The following is a 26,977-nucleotide window of genomic DNA, read 5'->3' as shown; positions in this document are numbered from 1 at the left end:
TGAACTAAAGATGCTCATGAAATATCTAAATATTTCTAATGTAAATTAACTGATAATAATGCTAATTGGGATTAGTGGATGGCATAACTTAATGTAATTGGTGTCATCAGGAGAAAAAAAAAAGTACTTCAGAGAGAAAATCTTTGACATGGATCAGTGAAGTTTCAGTATTTGATGAGAGTAGGTAGAGTCTTTCTCGTTTTGCCCCTCTTCATTTGTGGATCCTCTACTGCTCACGGCACTGGGATCCATCCTTGTCTCCTTGAGATGCTGTTTCACAAATGGATGCTGAAGGCACTTGGATTTCCTCCTCCTCCCACGTTGGCATCTCCCCTGTTCTTTTGGTCACTCAGGGGAAGCTCTGGGTACTTCTAAGTACTGGGTACCTGTAGATTAGTTCAAAGTATGATACATGTTAAACGCTTCCTAAACTCATGCTGCTGATAAAATGTACTTCTGTCTTTGTTGGCTGGTAATACAGGCTTTTATACTGTATTTCTTCTTTGTCCTCCTTGAAAATTTGAGGTGTCATTAAAATACAGGTAAGTATGTACTGATAGATCTTCCAGCTACAAAAGTCTTAATAAAAGCTCAGATTTAGTCTTTACCCAGGTGTTTTAAAGTATTTTTGGATGTACAGAATATGACAGCTCCATAATCTGATAAATGAATGTTAAAATATAAAATAAATTCCACCATTTAGTGGTTTCTGTCATTACTGTTAAGGTTTGTCTTACGTCAAGAAGCCAGAGGGTATGGGAGGTGACTTGCGTAAACTATTGTATTTCTCTCTGTACACATTTTTAGTCCTTTATTTTTTTTTTTTTAAGATGGTGTCCTCTTGATTCAAAGAAAGGGAAAAAAAATACACCTTGACCCTTGCTTCTAATCTTCTCATGTAACTGATGGACTGCTGGAAACAATAGCGGTCACATCTGATACAACAACATCTTATTTATAGATGGAAGCAGCTGCATCCTCTGTCTTGTTTTCAAATCCTATTGTTTTCAAATCACCAGGTTAATGAGACTGTGGGAAAACGAAGGCCTATTATAAAAGCATAATTGAAGGTAATTATTTAATGCAAAGAGGAAGGGAGGATGTGGCTGATAATGACCTACTCCTAAAATTGAGTTAGATACGGTGTAAATGTGTAAGCCATCAGCACTCATGCTTTAAGCTATAGTGTAGCCTTGAGGTTTACTTGTGGATTCTTATATCATGCTCATGTGTGGCTACATCAAAATCATCTGTTTCCATAGGCCTACAATTTCCAACGACTGAGAGTTGAACATTAAATAAGTTCAGTCTGTAGGGAGAAGCCCCTACCCCATTAGACTCCTTTTCCACCACTGAATCCTTTCTATTTGCGTGCTCCTCTGAGTGGGTTATCTGCCTGCAGGGCGTGGTTTATCAGCAGATACTTGTGTACCATCCGCAACGGGTTGCTGGGACAATGGTTTTCCAAGGGTGCGGCGGGGAGTGAGTGGCATTGTCTGGTGGTACAGTTTCTGGAGCTAGGAATTGCTCCTCTAGAAGCTGTGACCAGCTGGCTAGCCTCTGAAACTGGAGCATGGAATTTGGGAGCTGTAATAGGTTGTTAATCCCTCTGTCGTCATCCTTGTTTTTCCCCTCTCTTGGATGCCCTAGATGGAAGGAAGGATTTCTGTCTTTATGCGAGTGCTTTGCCAGGCTTATGCAGAGCATCTTGAGCTACATTAAGGGTCCCTGAAAGTCTGTGTATGAGCAGCCAGGACCTCTTTCCCTGTTTTGTTTCAGTCAGGTGTCAGTTCAAAGATCATACCTGAGAAGCAGGGAATACTGCTTACTCCAGTCTGTGCTCCCCTGGTGCAGCACATGCTCTTAGAGCTGGAAGGTGTTTCCCATCTAGTTCATGCTGTGTGAGTTAAAAAAATTAAAATAAATTGCTAAGTAAGTGGAATATATTGAATGATAGGAGCATTAAGAATAAGCTTTTTTTTTGGTGCAAAAATCAAGTGGCAGCAATGCTAGGTTGATTTAATGTTGTTCATGTAAAATGCTCTTTTTGCTAAGAATATACCGTTAAAATTCATGCAAGTGGAACTCTGACTAAATCAAGAATGTGTTAAGATTGATCTGAGTTCTTCTACAACATACGGGAACTCCTCTGGTGTCTTCTGTAGAGTACCTGTAATTTATAGTGAATGCGTTGTTTGAAAGCTGTTTGGTCCTGGTGTGGAGTGATAGGATTTACTGAATCCTTTGGGTAAGTGGACTGAAGGTTTGTTTTTCACAATCTGCAAGAAAAACAACAAAGACTCCAATAGCCCCTGAAATTTCTAGTTTGAATTGCCTTGTGCCAGGTTCTGGGTTACTGAATTTCACTGTACCATCCTCTGTTGAGCTGGGATTTGGAAGCCTGACCTGTGATGCTTGCTTGGTCATCAAGTCTGAGTACCTCAGAGCCTTCCTTTGCTTCAGTGAGTGTAAGCTGATCAGCTGGGATTTTTTAAGCTTAGAAAAAAGTTAAGGTTCTAGGTCTGACTTTGCCTTTCTTTAAAGTGGTTATAATAGTTTTTAGGAGAGAATCCCGTATCTGAATTGTGGAACATACTGAATAGATAAATATTTTTCAAATTAGGACTTTAGATTTTTTTTCTAATATTAATTAAAATTTGACTGTAGTTTACCGATTTGAAACATTATACTGTTCCAAGATAGGGGATTTTTTTTGGAGGAGGGAGAGGAGTGGGAGTTCGATAAGGCTCTTTTTTTTTTTGGCATCTATTCGTGATCTTTAAATGTAATAAAACAAAGGACTTATTTTACTGGTCAGGCTTATTGCTTGGCTTATGTTGTAATGTGTTATAGTAACTCTGGCTCTTGAATTTAACCCATCTAGAGAGTTTTATTTTTTAAATGAGGCATTTTTGTTAAAAGTCAGCAAGGTAATATCTTTTTTCTCAGGAACATATTTTTATGTTTAGAAGAAGCAATTATTGGGGAGATGTTTTGCACTGGTCAGTGCAAACTGGTTTGACCCTTATTATCTTGTTGAAATTCTAGCTTCAGTAATCTTTTAGTATTAGACTGCTTTGTTGCACGGATTCTTTGGTAAATAGATTAATCTCTGGGTCTTGTGACTGTATTAATCTTGCTCTGCTGCTTAGGTTTGTTGAGGGATTTCTAATAATTAGGACGTCTTTGTGCTTGGTATCAAAACAGTTACTGTGTTTTCCTGGGATTCTAATGGTGAAGTAGGAAACAGTGGAGACAACCAGATATATTAGCAGTAAGAGGTTATTTGGTTAGTTTTGCTTTCCATGTTGTGTAAAAAGCTTATAAATATTTCAGTAGTTTTGTAAGATACTGACCTGAAACAGAACCTTCTGAAAACATGTTAGCTGTGGGGTTCAGTGTTGATATGCTTATGTAGGAGATGTTAAAAAAAAAAAAAAACAGACTTCTCTAGAAAGTGCAGGCATTTTTATTGCATCTTCTGATACTTTACTATGGGTGCTTGTAAACTGTGAACTACTGCTAGGCTAAATCAAGTATTTTGATAACGTCAAATGTATTTCTGCAGTAACACAGTTGTTCTTTACCGGTGTCCAGGACTTTGAACAATCACATAATATCACTTCATGCAGAAAAAATTGTACTTATGAAAAGAGTTTCGATTAGCCTCCTCATGCCTTCATTAATACGACATTCTGAAGAAAAATGTTGAATGCCAGAGCCAGGTACCAAGAGACAGTGGAATATTTCTTGTGAAGAAATGAAAGCTATTGAGCATATGTCTGTTGCAAGTCTACTTCAACATATTTCTTTCAATTACTTAATCTTGAAAATTTTACTGGTGCTTCAAACTATGTTAGGATGCTTTTTAGTATCAAGTGAATATAAGAAGACACTGTTTTACATGATGCTGCTTGGTCAGGATTTTTTTGTTCTTTAGATAAATTGTCAACCCATAAACCTTTTTCCATATATGATGTATGTTTTAGTAAAGCATGCACTCACCAACAAAACATGCTCCGGGAGTTAATCTTGGACACATGTGAGCCATCTCAGTGTTGTGGGTGCATTCCAGGCTTCTGAGACTTTACCTTTGCTGGCTTCAGGTCAGAAATAAAACTTATTCCTGGTAATAGTCCTATTAAGCACTCAAACGGTGGGCTGTTTAAGTGAATGAAATGCCATTAACCAGAAGGGCAACGAGAGCATTTTTTTTGTTGTTTTAATTTGCTTAAGCGAATGAGATTACGGCCAGAAAATTGTCTTGTCAGACAGCCAGGATATTGACTTCTTGGTCTTCATTGCCAAATGCTCAGGCTTCTCCAGCTCACCCCCCGCCCCGAGCCCTCTGCCAGCTTTCTGTGAGAGCCAGGAGTGAAAGCTTGGGCTAGTCCCTTTCCTTTTTGTTAGGCAAATGTTACCTATTAGAGATCTAAGCATTGTTTTTTACAAGACCTGAGATCTTGGGTAAGCCATGTTTACTTAAAAAAAACTAACAAAGCTGTTTTTCTTGAAATCACCTTTATTTAGAGATGATATATAAATATATTTATACTTGAAAGTGAGTAGGGTGCTCTGATTTGCTAACATAGAACTCACAGTAACTGTTCTAAGGGAAACTTGATATTAAATATTAACTTCGGTTTAGAAGCCTGGCAAAGCTGAACTTCTGTTTCAGGTCACTTGTGTTGGTATGAAGTACTTGACAGGTTTTTAATTTTCTAAAAGAAGTTGTTTTGTGAGCATAAAGAATGTGTGTAAATATTTGTGTGTTCAAGTATTTGATGTTCCTAACTTGTGCCTTCTGTGTGCTTCCCAGCCCTTTGGCTCATTGTGTCCAGTTTCTTTGCATTTCTTGATTTCTTCCCTTCCTGTTGTAAATATTCCATGCTGTCAATAGATTTAAAAGTAGCTAGCGGGCTCCTAAGTGACGAAAATTGAAACATATACAGGTTGCATACAAAGCCTTCTTTATTCCGTCAAAAGAATAAATGTATTGAAATAAAAGATGGGGGCCTTGATTCACTTGTTTCATACGTACCTTTGAAAAACTAGTCCTTTGTGTCAACTTTAGCTGTTACGATCTCTTTTCTCTGACTATCTTTTGACTTCTTTAGATTGAGTTTGCAAGTTTAATCAGTTCCTGTAAAGCTGTGTTAACATAGTACTGAGGTTTTTACTCTCAGGGCATAAAATCAAGCTTAAAAACAAGTTTTCTTTGCTAATAAACCTTTACAATTACACTCAAGTAACTTCTGTAAAATGATTTTTTTTTTAAGACTTCCTAAGTTTATTTGAATGAAAAAGAGAATTATAAGTAACTCTGAAAAGTCTCAGTGAAATCAAGCCTGCTGCAAACTCAGTTTATTACTGAAACTTCTTCATGTAAGTGTCTGGATCAGTGTTGAATACAGTATTTGTTTCCCTTCCCCTGTCCCTTGGGAGTTCTAAATTACTCGCAGCAAAAATAAGACTGGTTACACATAAACTCCCATAGTTACCAAGTGAGCCTGTACCGAAGGCACAAGGTGCTCAGCTATTGCCAAAGCCTAAAAAGGAGAAATATCTAAGGATCTATTATCCAATATTGCTGCTCAAAGAATTCATTTATTCCGCTGTTTAATATATAAAAATGATGTGATTAATTACGAAAGCACTTAATATTTTTGAAATAACTCCAGAAAGCTCTGTTAGATAGCACAGGACAAAGTTGACCTGTGGACTTTCTTACAGTAACCTGAGCGTAGTGTTCTCCTGTCATCTCCCTGCACCCTCACTGTTGTGACCATTCCCCAAATGTCAAAGGAGCCCCTTGTCCAACAATCCTCTCCATTCCGGTGGTATAGTCAAGGATACGTTGTTGGCCCTAAGCTACCTGGAGTTATCAGCTACTTCACTGAAGGACAGATAATCTTTGCATATACTTTGTGGCCAGCTGTGTAACTGTAACCTTAACCTACTAAATAGCTAAGCTCTAATGGCCAACCTCTCACTTCTTACTCAGCTTGTATGCTCTGTAAGTTCACAGGGCGAGTTAATAATTTCAGAGAGTATGTGTTCTTGCATTCAATCTTGAGTTTGGACTTTTTGCACGTGCTGTCAGAAAGGAAAATCAAGGTATCCTGGGAAGGAAACTGCTCTGTATTTTCAAGTTATGTGGGTAGAAAATCCGTAACTTCTTGATACAGTAAAATGAAAATATGGTGTTTCAATGCTTTAAAAAGAAACAAACAACAAAACAAACAAAACACCAAAAACCAGAACAAGGCATTTGCTGTTCTTGACTTTTAAATTAATTTGTAAATCTTCCCCCTCCCCCCCCCAAAAAAAAAAAATAAAAAAGAGAGAGAGAAGCACAAAGGAGCATAAGTCAATGGCTAAAAAAGTGCAGAACTGACCTCTGGGTGAGACAACTGTACAGAGCCAGCTAAATTATGACTGTAACATTGGAGAATCTCCTCTGGTAAAACTTGCTGTGGAAACTTGAGGAGCAACTGTCTCTGCCTGTCAACGTGGTCTTTCATCTGTACAGTACCCACCCGAGCAGAGCTGGCAGAAGAGAGCACATAGTACATTTGCTGCGTCAGTAACATAGCTTGTGATTGTAAAGTGATCTCTGGGAGGGTGCCAAATGGCCTTCCCAATCCTCTGGAGCAGAATTTCAGTTTGGTGGGAGAAACCAAGGATGCTGGTGGGGTGCAGGTTCCCCTAGACTGCATACTTTTTCAAGGCAAGTTTTGGTCCACTGTACGTACTAAATGGGAGTGAGCAATTAGGATTTGACTGAAGTGGAGTCAAGGTGCTATGTGAACTGCAAATAGCTGAAACCTGTTGCATATGACGGCAGTCCACAGCCAAATCTTGCTTTATTTCTAGTCCGTTTCAGTTATGGAAAAATAAATATCAAGGATAAGCAGTGCAATCTTGGTGTTTCTGCACTTAGAGTAAGGAAGGGAAGGCAGCTGTGGGGTCCCGTATTTGAGAACAGCCATAAAGTGTATGTGAATTTTTCAGGAAAATGATTGCGTTGCTGATTGTTTTCATAGACGTATCCAGCTTATGTACTTGTTCTGGAGCTCTTGGCTGCTTCCCGTACCTCACAAGTGCCAAAAAGCTTTAGTTAAAAGTACAGCTGGAACCTACATAGAACTTTTACCAGATTTTGCAGGATTTGGCTGGCCGTAAAATGCGTGGGGCCTTGGAGCCGCTGCTGCATTTATTCAGTCTTTTTCTAGTATCTGAGACTGCCAAGAGAGGTGACAATTTCTTTCCTCCTCTGGTAGTTTTCTAGGGCTGTTTGCCCCGTAGCAGCTGCTTTGAGGCCTCTAATTCATTTTTGTGCTGACCATCAGCCCTGGGTCTGCCTGTCGTGGTTAAACGCTAGTATTAGTAAAAAGATAGAAGGGAATGTAGTAGAAATGTAATGAACTGATTTCTTTGAATTAAGGATGAGGCAAAAGCAAATGGTAGGTCATATTTGCCAGCCTACAGCAATTGCAAGGTTCACGAAGGAGCAAAAATCCTGATGAAGAAGTGGAACTGGTGAAAAGGATTAAAAATGCCAGTGGGGGAGGGAAGGTGGAGGAGGCTAACGTTTTTGGCAGAAGTGCTTGAATGTAATGCATGGGTCCTGTACGCAGAAACAAGGACTTTATAACCCGAAACCACTGTAGTTGTACCGCCTGTTGTAGATGAAAAGTTTAGTCTGACTACCGTTTCTTGAACTAGACGATTTGCCTGGGGCTACTGTCCATTGCAGATTGAACAGATAAAATCTGACAGATGAGCTGCCCTTTGATATGCTGGACACTGGAAATAATAACAGTGATCTGTGTTAAATGTGACTGAGGACGTTGTTTTAAAAGGAGCAAGTCTCAGCCCTTACGTGCTTCCCCGTCAGTTGTTACCTGGATTACATGTGCTGCTATGATCTTCCAAGGAGAGGTCAGGTCCTGCGGGATGCTCCGGCTGCGGCGCGGTGCTGCGCAGAGGCAACAGGCACTTGTGCCTCGCCCTCCCAGCCCTCCAGCCCGGGAGCCGACATACCTCAGTCACCGTGCTGCTCTTTGTAGGAGCCCTCTGCTTTCAGTCAGCGTCACTAATCATCCCTCCTCCTCTGTGCCTGAAGCCCAGGAGCACTGGTGAGCATGGTGCAGCCATGGTTCCCACCAGATGCTCCTGGACTCAGCCTCCTGGCTGCCACCTGGCTCTGGGAGGAGCTGGCAGTGCTTCTGTATGGGTCTTCTAGTTCTTGTCATCCAGCAGCATCCAGCCACTGTATCTTAGGGAACGTTCGCTGCTGTTTGGAATCACTTTTGTTACTCATGTATTCTTCTACCAGACTCAGGAAAAGCAATGGAAAGGTGTTGGTCTCCTTTTCATGTTTTAGGACACTTTAGGTCTGTGCAAGCAGGAAATTAATGTTGGTCATGTTTCTTAGCATGCTCTTAGGAATGCTCAGATACTGACGTGGTGCTCAAACCTGTTTAGAGTTGGATTCCTAATAGCATTGCAAGGGTTTCTGTGGGGCTTCTGTGGGAGAGATCACACCTATTGTCTGTCAGGGTGCTTTGGGGAGGGGCGCGATGTGTCACTGCTGTGCCTCAGCTGAGCTCTGCTTGGGGTTGCTGGTGGTGTTAAAAGACAAAAGGTGAGTCATCAGACTTAGTGGTAAATTACTAACAGTAATCTCTAATGAGGAATGTGTGTACTTTTAATGTCTGGTTTTGGAGTTTAAGCTGCTGTGAAGATACACGTTCAGTGTTTAAGAATAAATGTCACTTGCTCATCAGTGGTAACTAGTATCTTGTTAAGATTTGGTAGGTTGATGACTGTCATATGCTCAGTCTAAATTAGTTTGCAAAACTTTGATATGGTAAGCTTTTCCATATCAAGACTTGGTTCAATTTTTGTAAACAATGATGCTTAAGATCTGGGCCAAAATACTCTGTTAGGAAGCCAAGGGTATGTATTTTTACTATAAAGAGGAACTGAGTGTTATATCTCTAACTCTTTTTAAGTTTACTCTAAGCAAAGCATGTGACATGGTACCGTCCTGGAAAGACAATGGAGGTTGAAAAACCTGATTCCCTTTAGTATGGGTTGGATTAAGATTCTGAGAGACTGCCTGCTGCTGTCCCGTGGATGGGCTTTTTTGTGTGTTGATGTGTTTGGTTTCTCCATCTCACAACACTTGATGGTGGTCCTTTGTCAGCTGCACCACCTGCTGACTTGTAAATATCCATGTTTGTTGGGGCTGGTGGGAGGGAGAAACTAGTGTAACAAAGGGAGGAATATTCTTGAACTGAAGGTAAATACAGCTAGATATCTCATTAGCAGTTATTAGAAATTGAACGCTAGTTCAGTAGGCAGTTTGTAGACCAGCTGTGAGCAGTCACTCTTATTGGATTGCTTTGTGCTCTTAACTATGAATCCCCTGGCCACAAAGAAATAGCTAGTAGTATTTCTATTTCTTTGCTGGTGTTGGTAAAATTACTGAACAAAAAAAATACAGAGCCAGCCAGGCCAGTTGATGGAGTAAGCAGTAGACAAGCTTTATTTCCAACTTCTAGCCTTTTCAAGATCTCTTGTGTGTTTGTGATAGTGAGTGAAAATCATGTCTGTGTGACCGTCTCTGTAATCCGTGGTGCCAATGCAGTGTTTTAAGGTATAGAATTGGCAATCAACAAAGAATATAGATGTTAGGTCTTGTTTTTGAGCTTGCCTGGTGCCCAGAAGTAGATTTAGATCTGATGTATCCCTTCAGCAGATGGGATGAGGTGAAAAGGATTTCCAAGTGCTGAGAAAGAGCTATCTAGAGCTGCTAATAGGAGATGTTAGAGAGAGAAGGGTGTTGACAATACAGCCAAACCAGTTTTGAGTGCCTTGTTCTGTCCAGAAGGGATTTTTCAGGGACTGGCAGAGCATTCCAGTGAAAACGTCACCATGAGACTTCTCTTTTACATTCTTTAAGGTTCAGTGCTGTTCCTGGTGATTTTGCCTTGTGAGTGCCAGGTAAGACTGAATTGAGAGAGTTGAGTTCTTCCCTTAAGGGCAGTGATCCGTTACATCAGCTGAAGCTGTTCTGTGTCACCTCATCTTAACGGGCAGAGGCAGAGCAGATGGGCTGAATCCAGCTCATCCTCCTGCTTCACTGCCAAGCCAGGGTGGTCCCGTGTGCCCTTCGTGCCGGGGCAGCCTCACGTGGGCTGGCTGCGGGTAGGCGCGTGAGCTCTGCTCTTTGGACTTGGACCATTAAAGGGTCAGAGCATGAGCCCGAGTCAAAGAGGAGGTGGTTTTGGCAAGGGGTTTGGCTCACTGAGGTGTCAGATGCTCTCCCAGTGCCTGAGAGAAAGTCCAGCTCATTGGCAATGGAAAGCTGTTTAGCTTTTCCATCTTGTTTTATGGTGGTACTCGGAGCTGCGTTAGGTCACAGGGTGGTGACCTGAGAGGAGCATGCTTCACCACCACCATAACCCCACAGATGCTTGACCTCTATAGGTGTTTCCCCATTTGACTTTTGAATTTCTTAAGTGGTTGGTGTTCTGCTTGTAAGAGTGCAAAAATCTGCTCCAGTAGATCAGAGCAGTGTCTTCAGTAAGCTCATCTAAGATATGGTAATTGATTCATCCCTCAAGTGATATTTTAAAAAACAAAACAAACTAAAAAACCCTCAAGTCCCTTTCAGAATCCTACCATTGTTCATAGAAAGGAAAAAAACCCCAGAAGATAAAAATTTAGAGTTATTAATTGCAGCCTCTGTTTCAGGAAATATCTGAGCTAACAAATAAATGTAGACTTGGAGGTTATTTTGTGGAAAGTATTTTAGCATTTTTCTAATGTTCGCCTCGTTTACACAGCAGAGTAATCCCAGCTCTGGCAGGATGTGACCACTGGCAGCTTTTGAACTGAATTTTTGGGTGAGGATTGATTTGACATGCAAATATATACTTCAGTGTGATCATTTCCCTGATAGTCTGGCAATAATTTTCATGTGACTTACTGTTGATGCTTCAAGTAAGATTAATTTCTGTTGGAAGAAATGTTATGAAATACGCTGCTGTAAATTCAGCTGCTCCAAAAAAAATAAGTGAACGGGATTCTTTACTATCTCCTTTTAAAACATAAAATAAAATTACAAAGCTTTTGTTTAAAGTATAACCTGAACTAAGAGGAGTTGTATGTTTGAATGTGGGAAAAAATGGTATCTGTCTAAATGAATCTTAATGGTTTGTTTAAACACATAAGTATAAAGATGTGTATCGGAGTATAAACTTTTGAAATCAATTGTGCTATAATCTTCACTCCCCCCCTCCCTTGTATTGTATCTGCTTTTTTGATTCATAAGTGTAAGCACTGAATAACATAATTTTTCTTAAAGGAAAACAAAATGGTCAAAGCAAAAAGGAACAGTGCAGTTTTACTCAGCTGATACCCGCTGTTGCCTCTGTGGTTGGAAAGGCAAACTTTATTTTTGTTGTGTTTGTTTGTGTTTTTGCTTTGTTTGGTTGTAAGCCAGCAATAGAAAATGGTTGTAGGCCAGCCGTAAGAAATAACTCACTGTATTTTCTGTTGATTATAGTACTACCGAGATATTTCTGTTGGGAGTTCTGGCAGAGCACGGTTTCCAACGCGTGCTGGTTTCTTTTGTTTCTGGATGTGAGTTGTCATGGTAATAAGCCAGCGAGCTGCAGTGCAGAGCTCCTCAACCCTGGGTCAGTGGTGGCCGTTTGCAACAAGTAACCCCTGGAGAGGGTGGCTGGGGTATCGCTGGGCGTCGGAGGCTTCTAGAAAATCCCAGTTTACAAAGTGGAGGTGGTCCTGATGTTCTGTGTGATTCTGGAAATGAGCGTATTGCTGGCTGGATTGGGATTGAATTGTTCTTGGGAACTGATTTTTCTTAACCAGGGTGTGAGGTTTGCATTTCTGCATAGGTTTTTATTTTTATTTTTTCCCCTCCTTGGCACGGGAGAAATGCAACAAGCAGAGGGTGGGGCATGATGGTGTTCAGCACTTGGGACAGTGTTGAAAGCCCCTCTGAAGATCCATTGCTGGACTTCTCCATCCCAAAGGCACAAGGAGGCTGATTCCAAGATCTTAGTAAAACGCCAGTATTCCCGAGAAGTTAGATGAAATGTAAGCAGCTGGGACCGTTACAGCTTCGGATGCAGACAGATGATCACCGGTGATTGTGCAGAGGGGGCTTACTGGGTTACCCCTCCGTCAGCGCAACAGCATTGCTGCCTTAGCCTGTTACTGAATGCACAAAGCCAGTTTGCAACACAAAACTTAAAATGTTCACATGAGCAGTTATCGCAGATTGGTTGACAAGTGACAGCTCTCTAACGTCACTGCGACTTACTTGCTCGTGGTTGGAATACCTGCCCTGTTTAACAAATCTAGTCTGCTACGAAGACCAGTATACTATAAAGCATACGTTGTTAGGATTTTTTTAATGATCACAACCTCTTTAGTGATGCGTTTGAAGGAGTGCTGCGTATCTGTGGTTACCACTTGGCTATGATGTTGAAGTACTGTGACGTAGGCTTTACAGAGATTAAAGTTTCTCAGAAAATAGATTGCTCTTGCCCACTGCGGGGAAAATTGTATGAAAACTTCATCTAGGCCAAGTCTGGAGTGTGTGCTTCCTTCATGGCAATTTGTTCATCTGGTTATCTAGTCCTTGTGCTTAAACTCATGTCATGGATCTTAACCTTGGCTGCTTTGAAACCTGTAGACTGATTAAACACTGCAAAAAAAACCCAATCAAAACAAAAAACAACCCACAAAACACCAAACCCCACCACCAGCAAAAATATCCGAGAACTGTCATATCTTAATCTTGCTCTGACAGCTCTTGGGGAATCCTCTAAGCACAGCTAACTGCTAACACTATTTTTAGTAGGCAACCCTACCTGATATAGTGTAGTCTCCTTTTCCTGGCCACCCTGATTGCTCTTCCTGATGATATTCTCTAGGTGGGGGTCCTTTAAAATGCTTCTGCAGTCACAACTTTGGTGCAAACTAGGAGTTAATTTTTAGTCGTTTACACCAGGATATTTGTGTATCACTTGATTTTCCCTGTTTGGTTCTTTGTTCCTGATTATTTTTTTAAAATAAATTTTGTTATTTAAAAGCTACCAATCATTATAGTCCTCTGTATTTGGATAAACTTATATAAACTCATCTCTGCTACAAGTAGTTGTTTAAAAATTATTTTAAAAGATTTGTTAGGGCAAGATTGATTTTCATTTAGTAGGGTATTGAGTCTTATTCCATACAGCTAATGGAAAACATGGGACAAATAAGAGACTGTCCCAAAACAATTTGAGACTCTCTTTAGCATTACAAAAAAAAAAAAGGAAAAACCTCTTTTTTGGGAACTGGTATAACTCTGCAACAAAAGATGTGAATGTTTGTGCTGCGGATGTGAAAATGGATAGAACAGATTTAATACAAGCTGCCAACTGTTGGCTATAAATATTGAAAAGGCACCAAAAGGCAATTATATATATTTTTGATGGTGAATAACTTAAGTGCCTTCATAATTATGGACTGCACAGTCAGTAGGAGAGATCTTTGTAGTGAAACCATTTTGTTTGCATTTGGACATGTGACCAACATTTGGATTTTTGACTACAGAACTTAGGCTTTTATGTTAAGCATTTAATTGTCTGACTTCTGAGAGTCTGGAAAGCAGAAAAGAAATGCATGGCTCTACCCTGTAATTTCCTATGCTCATTAGTTTGTTCACTCAGTTCTGTGAGATGGCAGGCTTTAATTTCCCGTCTACCCTTTCCACATTTATCCCCGTTTTATGGGATGATTATAATAATGAATGTCTTAATTTCTTTATTTCATTCTGGTAAAAGCTTTATGACCAGCAGGATATGTTGAATCAATTGTACTAATCTTGAGCCGGTGTTAAGAGTCTGTTAGTGTGGGTGGGTCATTGAACTTTCAAACTCATTTTATACATTTGAGCACGTTCTGCTGGCAAGATTGAAACCTAAAAACTGTTTATATTATTGTATGTAAATCCATGTTGCATTACATGAAAGTACAGATTTTTAACACACTTCTCATTAGAAAAGAATTCTAAAATGCAAAAATAAACATGTAATGGTCTTTTAAAAAGAAAATAATTCACAAAACACATAAAGGGTATTTGAAAGACAGGAAGGCTCATTTAAGTTTCCCATTGAAACATCTTGTTTCTCCATGACCATTTTACTGTGATTCTATGGTGTTTCTCCAGTTCCTGACTTTTGGAGGCAGTCATGCAGCTGAAGGCTTTGGAGAAGTATATTTTTGTTCTCTACTGGACAACTCCCAGTTAAGACAAACCAGGAAAATGAGATTTCTCTTTTTTCTTTTTGAGACTTTGGAGTTGTTCCTGATTAGCTTCATGTGTGGGTACTTCAGTTCCAGATTAAAATTGCCTGTTTCTCCTGTTTCTAATCCAGTTTAAAAATTCTACCCATAACCCAGAACAAATGTCCCCACTGTCCTCATGGCAAAGCTAAAAATAACAATTTTTTGTGTGCCAGCAAGTCTTAACAAGATCAATACAGTTTCCGTATTTCTTTCTCACCACTGAGCTGAAGCAGAGGAGGGTGAAGACTTGGGTTGTCTTGATGGCCTTCCAGTACAGGCCAGTTCCCAAGCTTAGTCATGCCTGGTTGCTGTGAAGTAGTGTTTTGTCATAAATTTCCTGAAACAAATTCATACAGGTTTAAGATGATAAAATTTTTCAGAACGTTAATGGCCATTCGCTGAAGTTCTGATAACTAATTTGGCATTCGATGTCTCTAACACCTTTACGTTCAAAAGTTGCCTTTTAATCCCAGTCACCTCTTTGGAGTATGGGTAAGGTGGTGTTTGTTTTTAGAAACGCCTCAGTTTCCAGTTGTCTCATTATTGTTTTGGAGCGCTGTGGTTTTGAGGTGAGCCAAGCTATTGCCTGGAACAGGTAGTTTTTGAGAAGGTAGATTGAGCTGCTGGGTGACAAACTAGGAACGGCAAAGCTACTCTGCTACAATCAGTTGTCTTCCTGCCCTGTGTGCCTGGCTTTGCTCCCCACCTGACTCTAATGCTACTCAATCTTGCTTCCACTCCTCAGCTTCTTACGTTTTTCCTGTGCCAAGCAAAAAAAAAGGAAGAAATGATAACGGCAATGTGGTGTGATGGATGGTGCTTATCAGAGCAACTGCTGAGCGGAGTCTCTTTGCATCTATGTCATGAATTCCGAGTTTCAAGGCTTGTAGCTTGCCTGGGAGCTCATGGTGCTGTTCCTTGAGAAGAGAAGGGCTGTTTTGGGCTGGATGGTGACTGAATGGGTCTGTCTTGCTCTTGGCAGGGAAACAGGAGTCCCACAGGAATAGAGAAGGGCAAATGGGATCTGAAACTGTGCTAAATGTGATTGATAAACAGGATAGAAACTTCTTCAGCCCTGCTGTGAGACAGTTGAAGAGAGTAGCGTTACCTCATTCTATAGGTTTTCTGTTTGAAGAACCAGACTTTCAGTATTAAAAATGTCAAGTTTGGCTGAAGGAAATGCTCATCGATCGTAATGCAAAACTGATAGACCAAGCTTTGCATTCCAGACTATGCTTAGAAACTGAGTGTATTAAGAATTAGCAGATATATTCTACGTTAATGAATGAATTTTATTAGTCTTTGATAGCTTACAATTTTTTTATATGCTTCAAAATAGACTGATATAAAGGAAATAGTTGTTTCAGGTGAATTTACGAAAGTAAATTACATCATCTGTATTCATCCTTAAAATATGGCCCCTGGGATTTCAGTCACCAAAATACCAATTTGGACTATTTGACATATGTAATTTCACTTACTTAAATGTTACATTTATATTTGTGCAGTTGCCAATTCAGCATCGAGTCAATAAATTGTTTCCTATATATAACTTTGGCTTTATTTTTTTACGCCATGGATCTCTATGTACAGTAGTAAGAATGACTTGCAGAAAAATGCTGTGGTAGCTTACAGAGAAGTTAAAAAGAATAATTTATCTGAAATTGTAGTGTAATACGTTGGATTCTGGCAGGCTTCCCATGTGGTGGCCCTCCCACCTGAATATGAAGGTCCTGATGTAAGAAAAAGAATGTCAAAAATTTTTAGTATATGACAAATACTTCATTTTAATCTCTTCAACAAATTAGTCTTGGTATGGCTCACTGGTAGATCCATGTGTACCTGGACATGCTTCTGCACAGCAACTCTGAAAGCATTTAGAAGCTGGAGGTGAAGATGAATTCTTCATCCTCACATGTGCAGGGCAAGGAGTTTGGTATCAGTAATGCCGGATTTTTTTGTCACGGTTTAAGTCATTTTTTGTGGTTTTGCTCCTGTCTTTTGACAGCTTGATATTTGCAAGATGTGAGCTCACCCCTGAGGTAAGGTCTTGCCTTTGGAGATAGGTTTGCCTGGGATAACTGACATAGCTTCTCCCCCTCACCTGCCCTGCCTTTCCTCCAGAGGTTGCTGTCTCTGAAGACAGTAACTTATTGTCTCCTGAGCTGCTGTTGGTGAGATCCTGGCATGTTAGTGTGAACCAGATGTGAACAAACGTACTCGGGACCAGACCTGTCTCTTCTGTGGATGTGGAAATTTCTGTTTAAGCCAGGTGGGATCGATGTTGCTATAGTCACGTCTGTTTCTTTTGGCGCTGCTGGTGCTGCTTTGACTTCGGTGAGCCAGTATGGGCAGCCAGGCAGGTGCTAAATCAATGCTAGAGGGGAAAAAAAGGAAAATATAAATGCTTAGTGTAGCTACCTGAGTGGCTGAGTGGTGATTTCGGTGGTGAATGCAAGAACAAAAGGGAAAAAGAAGATCCTGCAGTTGCAAGGAAAGAGAGGCAGGACTTCAGCAACCTGGGTTTGGATTGTGGCTTCACTGCTTACTAGGAGGAAAAACTTGGCATTGCTGCTCGTGCTAGTATAGCACGATTTGGGCAAAACATTAAAATACTTGATGAGAAAAGAGAGGTGTCATTTCAAGCTAAAATTACTGTTCTGTATAGAAACAACGAATGCCTTCCTGCCCGTGGTTTCATGGTCTGTTTAAACCCATCAAAGACTCTGAGGTCCCACCTTCTCCCCACCGCATGAGCTGTTGCCTCCGTGACCCCAATGCTGGACCTTGTGTGGGTCTCTTGCTTCCAATGGAGAGACATGAAGTTGGATCCCTGGGAGCAGGTGCTCGTCCTGGGGCCAGGGAGGTGGCAGGAGGGCAGAGGGGAGGGACTGGGTGGGACCTCCCGTTTTCACAACAGTGAAACCTGGACTTGGGGTGGGGTCTGGAGCTGCCAGGTGTTGACAGGGAGCCCGGGTGCGCTCACTCTTGGAGCCTGGTGCTACGGATGGTTGACTGAATGTGAGCTAGAGATGGGTTATGTTAACAAAGATCAGCCTTTCAAAGCCTGTTGTATGCTCAGCAGGTAGATCTTTTTGTGCCTAAGGTGAATATCAGGTGCTTTGAAAAGGTCCTTTTTTTTTTTCTTTATCCAAGACAGTGATTTAAGGAATTAGCTTGTATTTTATTTTTACCCTTTGATTTAAAATAAATCAAACTAAGATGAAAGCTTCTCTCCACTTGTTTGCCACTTCACAGAAATGACAATTTCTCACTAAGAGTAATGAATTTCTCACTTTAGCATTTTAATGCTTTCAAACTGTGGCAAGGTTGAACAGTTGAGTTGGGCCTGGAATTTCACCCCTTAGTGCAGACCAGGACTCAAGCCAGTGTAAGTCTGTGATATTTAGAGAGGTTTAACTTTTTCAGTCCAATGTAGCAAATTTTCACGTCTCTGTCACTTTACTGAAGTAAGAATTTCTTCATTAAGCTAGTATGAATTTTGGGCCAATGTTCTGTTTTGGGTTTGCCTGGTTTGTATAACTGGTGTTGCCACAGATGTTTGAAGCACAAATGAAATGGGTAGAAATATCTGGGCATAAACACATGCAGATTTTTATTAGAACGGAGAGCAGAGGTAAGGCTGCAGACCAGTGTGTTTCTACAGTTCTAATTGAAGTTGGGCTGTGTTGAAACTTGAGTCTCTCCGTTTTGTTTCAAAGTACAGTCAGAACTTTAAACTGAGCCGCTGACACCACGGCAACAAACACATGAAGCAGTAGCGCTGAACTACACAAATTTCGGGCTGCTCCACACACGGCAACCCAAGCGTACATCTTTGGCTGCAGTGCAAATTCAAGTGTAGATTGGATTTCAGTCTTTAATTTTTGATTTTGGAGTTTCCGTTGGCATGTTTTGTCAAGCTGTTGCCACAATCTTTGTGTAGAACTTGATTCTTGAAGCGAGATCAGCCGAGCTTTTGCGTTGCTTTTGCTATTTTTTTTTTTTTTTTTTTTTTCAATTCTGCTGACTGGATAAAACTAGAAAGCAGAAAGTTGGTGGTTCCTCTGTGCAAGTATAATAGTCCTTCCTGTAGCAGAACATTTAACCAGTTGTAACAGTGATGATTAACTTTATTCCTCTTGACTTTTAAAAACTGTTATGAAGTTACGTTTTAAAAAATAAAGGAGAAACTGTGCAAAGAATTACTTTCTCAGAGGTTTTGATGGCTCACTCTGCCACCTCGTGGTAATTGGAGTATATGTGTTGTAAAAACAACCTCCAGAAAAGCATCAGGCTTCACCTTCATCAGGCTTCAGCATCAGACTGTCACCTGCATATTTTATATATTTTGTGGATTAGTTAGAGGCAGCTTTCAGGGACAGTGCAAGCTAGCAGAAGTGTTTGCACAAGTCACAGTGGGGCTCAATTTAGCTGCTGCTTTACAGTTTTGCTCACCTAGCCAGCATAAATCACATAGGCAGGCTATGTCCTTCTTGAAAGATAAAGTTCTTTTCCTGAGAATTTTAAAATTTTAGCTTTTTGGCAAGTGTCTAGAATATCAAAATTAAAGACTTTCATGGCTTACATGCCTCAGTTTATGTGTGTGCATTATTTTGTGAAATGGCTTTTATTAAACCATTGTTTCAACCATTTGGAATCTGTTTAGGATTTTACAACATTTGGCACAAATATTTCTGAAGGACTCTTGCATTCCATTAATTCACTTTCAATTAAGAAGCTGAAACAGCTATTTATGCTCAATAATGAGTATGTTTGCTAAGTAAGCAAAGCATAGTTTTTCCTGAGATAAAACTGAGGTGACCTAATGACACTAACGTGTTATTTGGATTTTTGAATTTTATTTTTTCCAGTTTGCTTTCTTACTCTCTAATGCTGCAGACTGACTGGAAGCTTGCAGTGCCTACTGGCAATATATGAAAATATATTCAGCTCTTTTGACTCTACCGTAGTTTTCTGTACCTTGCACTAATATGGAGAATTTAATTGAAAGGAATGATGCTGATTATTTGTTACTTAAACTTTCGGTGCTAGAGGGAGCTGTTTCCTGCTAGACATCCTCTGGAAAGGTACAGCTTAAAGAACGGTCTGCAGCACACTTTTTCGAAACAGTTGTCTGATTTAATACCAGTGCGTATCAGCTGCAATGTTATAATGACTGTTTGCTTTGATAGGACTCCACTGCCTGGAGCACTGGTCTATTTTCTTGCTGCTTTTTTTTTGCAAACCGAATAAAACCCACCTTAGTTCTCGCCATGGTTTTGTCTGCTTTCTCTTCCCTGTGTTGCTGCAGCCAGCAACCATGATGGAAGCAAAGTAAAGATTTATTAAAGTTTGTTTTCTTTTATTTTTTTCTTAGACCTCTGCTTTTTCAGATCTCTTTAGGTCTCTTGGGCTTTTTCTTTGATCTTTTTAGGTCTCTTTTTTTGCCAGTTTTAGGCAAGGACCTCCCCCCACTGCAGTTTCTGGTGTGAGGACCTATAGGATGTTGTATTTGCAAGGATTTGACAAGTACGCTTATAGTTTGAAGAGAGATTATTTTTTTTTTTAAAAAAAATGTTCACTAAGCTTATCTTGTCTGTTGCTTGTGAAACTTCAATGATTTAATGCATTCCCCCTTCTTTGAGTCACTTCAGCTGCATTTCTGTAGGAACATAACCTGTGTTCTTTACTGCTTTGTACATCTGCAGGGTTTGTCCCTAGGTTGGTGTCACCCAGCAGTTTTGGAAACCGAGTGTCCGTGAATTCCTTTTACCACGCACTCCCACTTATACATCTGTGAATCCCTATAAGTCAGCATCCTTAATGGTTCTTTGTTCATCTGTGAGTCCTTCACTGCAAGTAAAAATCTGTGCCACTCGAGAAAAACCTCAGTGCGAGCTGGTGGCAAAGGGTAATTCTCCTTCTGTTCTGCATCTGCTTGTTTTTAGACAGACTTGCCAAAAACAAATCACAGTAGCACCTTCTGGCCAGGCTCTCTTCCGTGTAATCCACTGTGATGGATGTCTGATCCTTAGTGATCCACTCCCAGCCTCCCATGACAGCCTGTGGCTTGTGCAGCGTAGTCCGGTGCGTCCGGACGGGTGATAGTGGTGACAGAGGGACTGTCGGGCTCGTGTCTTACCCTGCTGCCGGCTGGCACGGGACTTCCGGGATACTCTGCTCACCTCCAGCTTGTCTAGCAAGTGGGCAGGTCACTGACTGCGGCAGGCACATCCTTTCACACGCTTTTATTAGTATTAAAAAAAAAAAAAGGACAAAAAAGCAACTCACTACTGTATTTTCTCTTCAAAGCCTTCTGTGTGTAAGGTCTCTCCATCCCAAACCATGCATAATTCCTTTTGTCCTTGATGTGTCCTGTGCTCTGCACAGGAGGACCAAAGCCTCTGGAGGGCAAGGGAACAGCAGGACTGGAATAGAAGTGAAATCGCAGCATTTGGCTCGTGCAATTCTTTCACCTTTTGAGCTGAATATTTGCTTTTTTTTATTGTGAGAGAAAGACATTCTTTAGGTACTCAATGAAAGACGTGTATTTGGTCTTAACCATTGAGTGTAACTCTTGGTATGTTTCTGATCTATAGTATGGTTTAAACAAGTACAGTAACATTTCTACACTTAATATATTTTAACTAGATTTATTTTTATTTCTCTTACTGAAATTCAGGTTCTCTCTGCGACATCAGTTCTAAAGTCTTCGTCCAAATACCACATCTAGCATTCTTTCATCGTGTCTGAAAGCTCAAGTATTTCTGTACTTCACGATCAATTTTAAATAAAAAAAGTTTTCCCAGTGGCCAAGTCTTTCATAAATTCATAGTATTGATATATTTCATTGCTGGAAAACATCCTCTTGCAGTGAGTTAGGAGAGCATTTGCTGTTGATGTTAGGTTATTCTCAACTTCGTCAGCCTCATCTAGTGGTTACGAGCCACTGCTCTGATTTTCAGTGAATTATGGATAATACATTGACTCTTAACTAGGATGTTTAAAAAAACAGATGATGGAAAAGCATCAAATCCGTGAGCCAAAGTTAAATCATCCCAGATGTTGTGGACTGCTCTGAAGTTTTTTCTCTTAAGTGCTGTAGTAATTTTAAGTATAATATTAGCAAAGCCTCTAGACTGACATTAGTGTTTCCATAGTTGCATCTTGGGAAGTTTTAGTCTTGGATGTTGTTTTCATGTCTTTATTAATGTTGTTTTGTGAGCTGGATATTGGAGGTTCACAATGGTTGAATGTAACACTTTGCCATGTATCTAGAACTGTATTTATGATTATTTTTTTATTATCTCGTGCCAACAGTTTCTGTTCATGCCAACTTTTTTTTCTTATTTAAGCTTGTCGTTTACCTCCCATTTGAAGAGGGTATAATTTAATAAATACTTATGTACAGTGGGGTATTTTGTGAGACTGTTTTGTACTTTTTTTTTCCTTTTCCCTTCAACATGAAAAGACCAATTTCTATGAGCTTGCTTTATGGAATAAATGCAAGTTTTTGGGTACGTTGGCATCGGGAAGCAGGACAGTGGTAGTTGCAAAGTAGCTCACTGGAATTCTGAACCAGGCTTGTTTCCTAGGCGTGAGTAACGACAGCAAAAGCAGAAATGTTTCTGTTTGTGTTTTCTGATGTGGACATTGCATCATTCTTCCCCATTTCAGGTTCCAACGTATGATCCAAGGTATTCCTGCAACTTGCCTTTAGCCTGTTGTAAATGTGTTATTTCAAATACCCCTGCTGCCCCTATTAGGAAAGCTCTGAATGCTCCATGAGAACAGTATTTTAATAGCTTGTACCAAATTGAGAATTCTAATAACATTTTCCTTATCTTTGTAGGATTTGGAGATTGTGTATTCCTATTTACATGGAATGGAAGCCTTGTCTAATCTGAGGGAGCATCAGCTAAGGTATGATACTCTGTCATTAAAAAGACATATATGTTAATGCACTGATAAAGCAAAGGAACAGGAAGTTTGGCAACTATGTACTCCTCTTCTGTACCCTACCTCAAACTGAAAAGCTGGCCATCGCTGCATCCATTTCTTCCCTTCTTTATTGTCCTAAGGCTTTTTTCTTGTATGTGTGCATATGCGTATCTCTATTTGTTCCTTGGGATTTCTATTATGTGTTTGTTGTCTTCTCAAACTTTCAGATTAGGAGTAAATGCTTTACATGCAGAGTACAAGTTCCAGTCCTGAATGAAAGTCCATATATAATCCAAATAATTTATGTAACGTTAATAATCACGATAGCAGAGTCTGTTATTTTACTTCTGTTTCAGTTTGTGCTTGCTTTCATGTGGAAGTTTTAGACGAATTATGTACTACACATGCAAATGATACTTAGTAAAAAATTACTAATAAATTTCATCCACGTGTTTGTTTACTAAAATACTCCATGAAGCAAATAAATTCAAGTAAAAACTTCCAGGTTAAGTTCTTATTTTTTATAAAGACTTGTGTTTGATTTTTAAGCAATTGTTTCAGTTGTCCTCACATAGACGTCTTGACAGTGGAGGTTTCTAAGGGTATTTAGACATCAGTGTGAGGCTGCCCGATACAGGAGGAAGCCAGCAGATCCCCTGTGTGCTTTATGGGAAGAGAGGATGATTTACTATTATTTTGCATCCTGGGGTTTGCCAATGTTTGCCACATCTGAAGATGCTGAAGCAACTGACTTGATTAATACTGGCTTAGGTTCTAATTTCAGGCCTCTTGCTTCGTCACTCTGTCAAGAGTCTGCATTCCCAAGCCAATATTCTGTAATTTGGAGAAAATAGAAGGTTGAGCTTTCTTTCTCCCAAAGTGCTTAAGACACATTTTGCAATGTGAATATCGGCTTCAAAGTAGTCTCTGTAATTACTTGTACTTTGGAAGGAGGCCACGATCACATTCAGTTAAAGTATTTTGTGTTATGCTAATACGTGCAAGACTTTTAGCACATCAAATTTTGCATAGCTTGAGTTGAACCGATATTAACTTGTTTACGAAGATCAAAGTGTGCCCATATGCTTGCATGGTATGTTGATGTGTGCTTTTTGGCATCCTGTGCAGAATGAGGTTCTTGCTGAGGAATGTGTGGAATGGGCTTGCTCTCCCGGCACAGTGAATTCCTAGAAGACAGCTTCTGTTTACAGTACCATACATGGAAAAGGCTGGGCTCTCCCGGCAGATGTGGGGCAGAAAGCTTTTATAGTATCTTTTAGGATACAACATTTCTTGTGGCGGTGGGATGCCACAACACTTCTGAGATTCATTAAAAACTAGATCATTAAATATAGCCTCTAGTAGTGAATAACTTATGTTATGGCTTGCTGATGATCTCATCAGTTGTTTAGAAAGCACAGATCATGTTTGAGTGAAAATTAAACGCTAGTATTGACCAGAACTAATTCAGTTTTTCAAATACTTGGGGAAGCCATCTAGTTTGTACTAGTTGACTGCTGTAATTTCTGACTGTTCCAGTTTAACACAGGAATTGAAACACTTGGCTACCTTCTTTAAGAGGCATTTTCTCCCGTTACTGTCCTAATAATGGAACCAAAATGCTGTAAGACTCAGACAGTGCCAGTGGTGAACTTGCGTGACTATCAAGAATGTACTTCCTTCCCTCTCAATTCAGAGGGGAACAAAACTTACTTGTTAAAGTGATTCTGTTTCCTGTGACTCCTACTCTTAGATGGCCCATTGCCCAGCATCGTTTCAGACCAGCGGGGCACAAACTATCCTTGAGCAGTATTTTACTTTTTAAATCTGACTGCTAGCAATGACTTTTCTGCTGGTATCTTCTCACCAGTAATCTCATGTCCGCTCAAAACAGAGGATCTGAGGAGATGATGAGGACTGAGGAGGAAGAAGCAGACAGTAGCTCTTCGATGTAAAGGATTTTGGCAAGACCTGATTCTATGGTGGGGAACGGTGTCTGAAACAGAAGGTTCTGTCACTGAAAGTTTTTTTTGCTGTGCCAGGAAGCAAGATGATTTTTTGATTAACTGAAATTGATACACAATGTGTAATAATTGTATACAATACAGAAGTTGTCTGTAAGAAAAGTTCTCAAGTTCTCAAAGGTAGTCCAAAGAGTAGATCTAAAATACTGGGGTTGGGGAAGGGCTGTGGTAGTAAAACTTGACTCTTCGAAAAAATGGAATTAAGATATTGATATTTTTTTTATTCACAATTTATGAATTATCAAGATACCACTGTAAGCCTGCCACTTCTGGACAGAAAAAGCATTATTTCTTAGTGAGTTGAATTAATAAGTAAACTCCTGAAAAGAGATCAGTGCTGAGGTAACTTTTGTAGCAGCCTGTTGGCTATTGAAATGAATGATTTGGGAAACGGCAATAAGAGACCTTTCAAGTGTCACATCAAACCCAGACCAGCTCTTCCAGGCCTCATATCAACTTTTTTGAGACCTTTTTGTCTGAGCAAGATTTCTTGAGTGCTTTTGTCTGCTTAGGATATCATTGCGGGCAGGCGGTCGCTGGTGCGCTGAGGTTCTGATGACTTATCCTGCAAGGAATGAGAATTTCTTTCCCAAATTTAAATATAGTTCTTTATTTGAATGTTCGCATGAGCCTCTTAAGCAAATCTGTCTGTCAAATAGCCTTGGTGTTTGCAGTCTGCTTCAGAGCCATAGAAAGTCCAAGGGAGATGGTGGGTTTTGTTTCCTTCCCATCCCCCCAGTAATTTACAGGGTCCGTTTCCTTAAGACAATAGACAGAAATGGCATGCTCACTTTTTACACCAAGTTAACATTGCATTTCCTAATACGTGGTAAGTTCTTTTATAGTTGCTCTCTATTATGCCACATTTATCAGGCAGACCATGAATGTAAAAGTGCTTTAATCCTCCCCTCCAGACAGAGGATTTTCCTGCAGGAAATTCTCTCTACATTAAAGTCCTCTGGGATTTCAGCATTAAAATCTCATGGTAATTTTTAAGTTGCTGAATTTTACCAAAAGGAGAAGCATCCATTTACCATGCAACATAATTTCATGTTTTATCTGTTTGACCTGACTTGAAAAAGAAAGCAGCTTGTATATCGTGATATCTCCAATTAGTGTTCCATATCATAAATTTCCATCCATTTATAAAACTCTGAATTGTTTCCATATAAAGCAACTTACTTTTATCAGATCACTTTATAAAAACGAGATCAGTATCACTTTACCCGCTTTACAGATTTTTTTTTTAATGGTAGCAATTACATCTAATGTTCTAAATCAAATCTGATCTTGGATGAGCTAATAACTTCAATGCTTAGACTTAACAATTTATTCTCTTAAAATAAAAATCAGCTTAGCTTTAAATCGATGGTTAGTTTCTGCAAGTGCTGGAGGCAAATTTGGAAATACTGGCTAACTTCACAAAGTGAAGTATTTGTGACACTGATAGGAATCATAATTAAAAATTACTTCTTCTCTTTCAGACTGATGTGTGAAACTGTTAGATATGAAAGGCATGAAGCAAACGAAGTTCTGTACTAGTAAGTATTTCTGCTTCCTTTTGTATGATGTTTGAAGAATTAATTCATTTTTAAGTGTGTTAAAGACAGTGTTTAGTGCCAATGCCCTCGCCCAGCGCACAGTCTGTAAACATAAATGAGCCACTTCATTTTCATCGTCAAACAGTGGAGAAATTTGCTGGTGCCAGGAAGGGAGCTAACAGTGACTCTCGCTTGGTGATGTGTGTTGTATTAATTTTTGTAAGCAGTGAGATTATACAGAATTAGGGGATGTGGGATGTCTTGTTAGAATAAGTTGTCATTTAGTCTCACTTCAATTTTGTCACAATCGTAGTGAACAGCTTTTCGTGCCAAATTGACACATCTACCGCGGCTTATAATTAGCAGGGATGTGATCTAACGTCAGCTTAGATTTACGGTAGAGATTTGAGGGTTGCAATTGCTTCGTTTATGCATGCAACTTACCGAAACAAAATTTTATCAGATTTTCACTTACTGCCCCTAAACTAGACTCTAAATGCAGATTTTTCTGGATTGTCTGGTATTATTTGAACATTTAAGCATACAGAGTGGTACCTGTGTGTCTTCGATTATAGATGCGTAATTTTTCCTATATTTGGCATCAGGAGGAAGATGCGATTGAACAAACTTTAATGCTAAGCCTTGACTTCAGCAAGGTTAAACTAATGTCTAATGAAACTCAGTCATCAGTTATGTATGGAAAATGCATAAGGTCAAAATCTATAGGTGGATAGATAATTTTAATTAGACCAATATAGTCTTTATTAATTTTACAGACTAATTTGCTAGTGAGCATTGTGCTGGTTATTTGTCCTTTTCTAGGCAGTTGGTTTATGTATTAGAGTTTTTGCTTAGACCCAATATCTTGCCTCACTCTGTTTGTTTAAATTTCAATAATATGCTGAATGAATCCAGGCTGGTAGTTATGCATATGCTTAAGGCAGGCAAAAGTTACCAGGAGAGACGTGCCTGAGAAAATACAATGCACAAACAGAAAATTGTGAAATCTGGTTAACTTGAAGTGCTTTATGCAATTCTTTTGCACTGATTTCCTCTGTCACTCCTTTCATGTGACTTCATTTCACTTTGGTT

At 39.7% G+C, this 26,977-nt stretch overlaps 1 protein-coding gene across 1 annotated transcript in view; it reads left to right on the top strand.

The window, feature by feature from the left end:
* The window catches only part of RAPGEF2 (Rap guanine nucleotide exchange factor 2), a 201,007-nt gene that overhangs the window by 36,519 nt on the left and 137,511 nt on the right, over positions 1–26,977 (top strand). Inside the window, 2 exon segments of the mRNA XM_086611761.1 lie at positions 22,232–22,302; positions 25,829–25,885. Of these exon segments, the coding sequence (XP_086467887.1) occupies positions 22,232–22,302; positions 25,829–25,885 (128 nt within the window).

This window comes from Tauraco erythrolophus, chromosome 5 (genome assembly GCF_009769465.1).
Source record: "Tauraco erythrolophus isolate bTauEry1 chromosome 5, bTauEry1.pri, whole genome shotgun sequence".
NCBI classification, from domain to species: Eukaryota; Metazoa; Chordata; class Aves; order Musophagiformes; family Musophagidae; genus Tauraco; species Tauraco erythrolophus.
The sequence above is the reverse complement of the archived record's forward strand: the minus strand, read 5'-3'. Positions and strand labels throughout refer to the sequence as shown.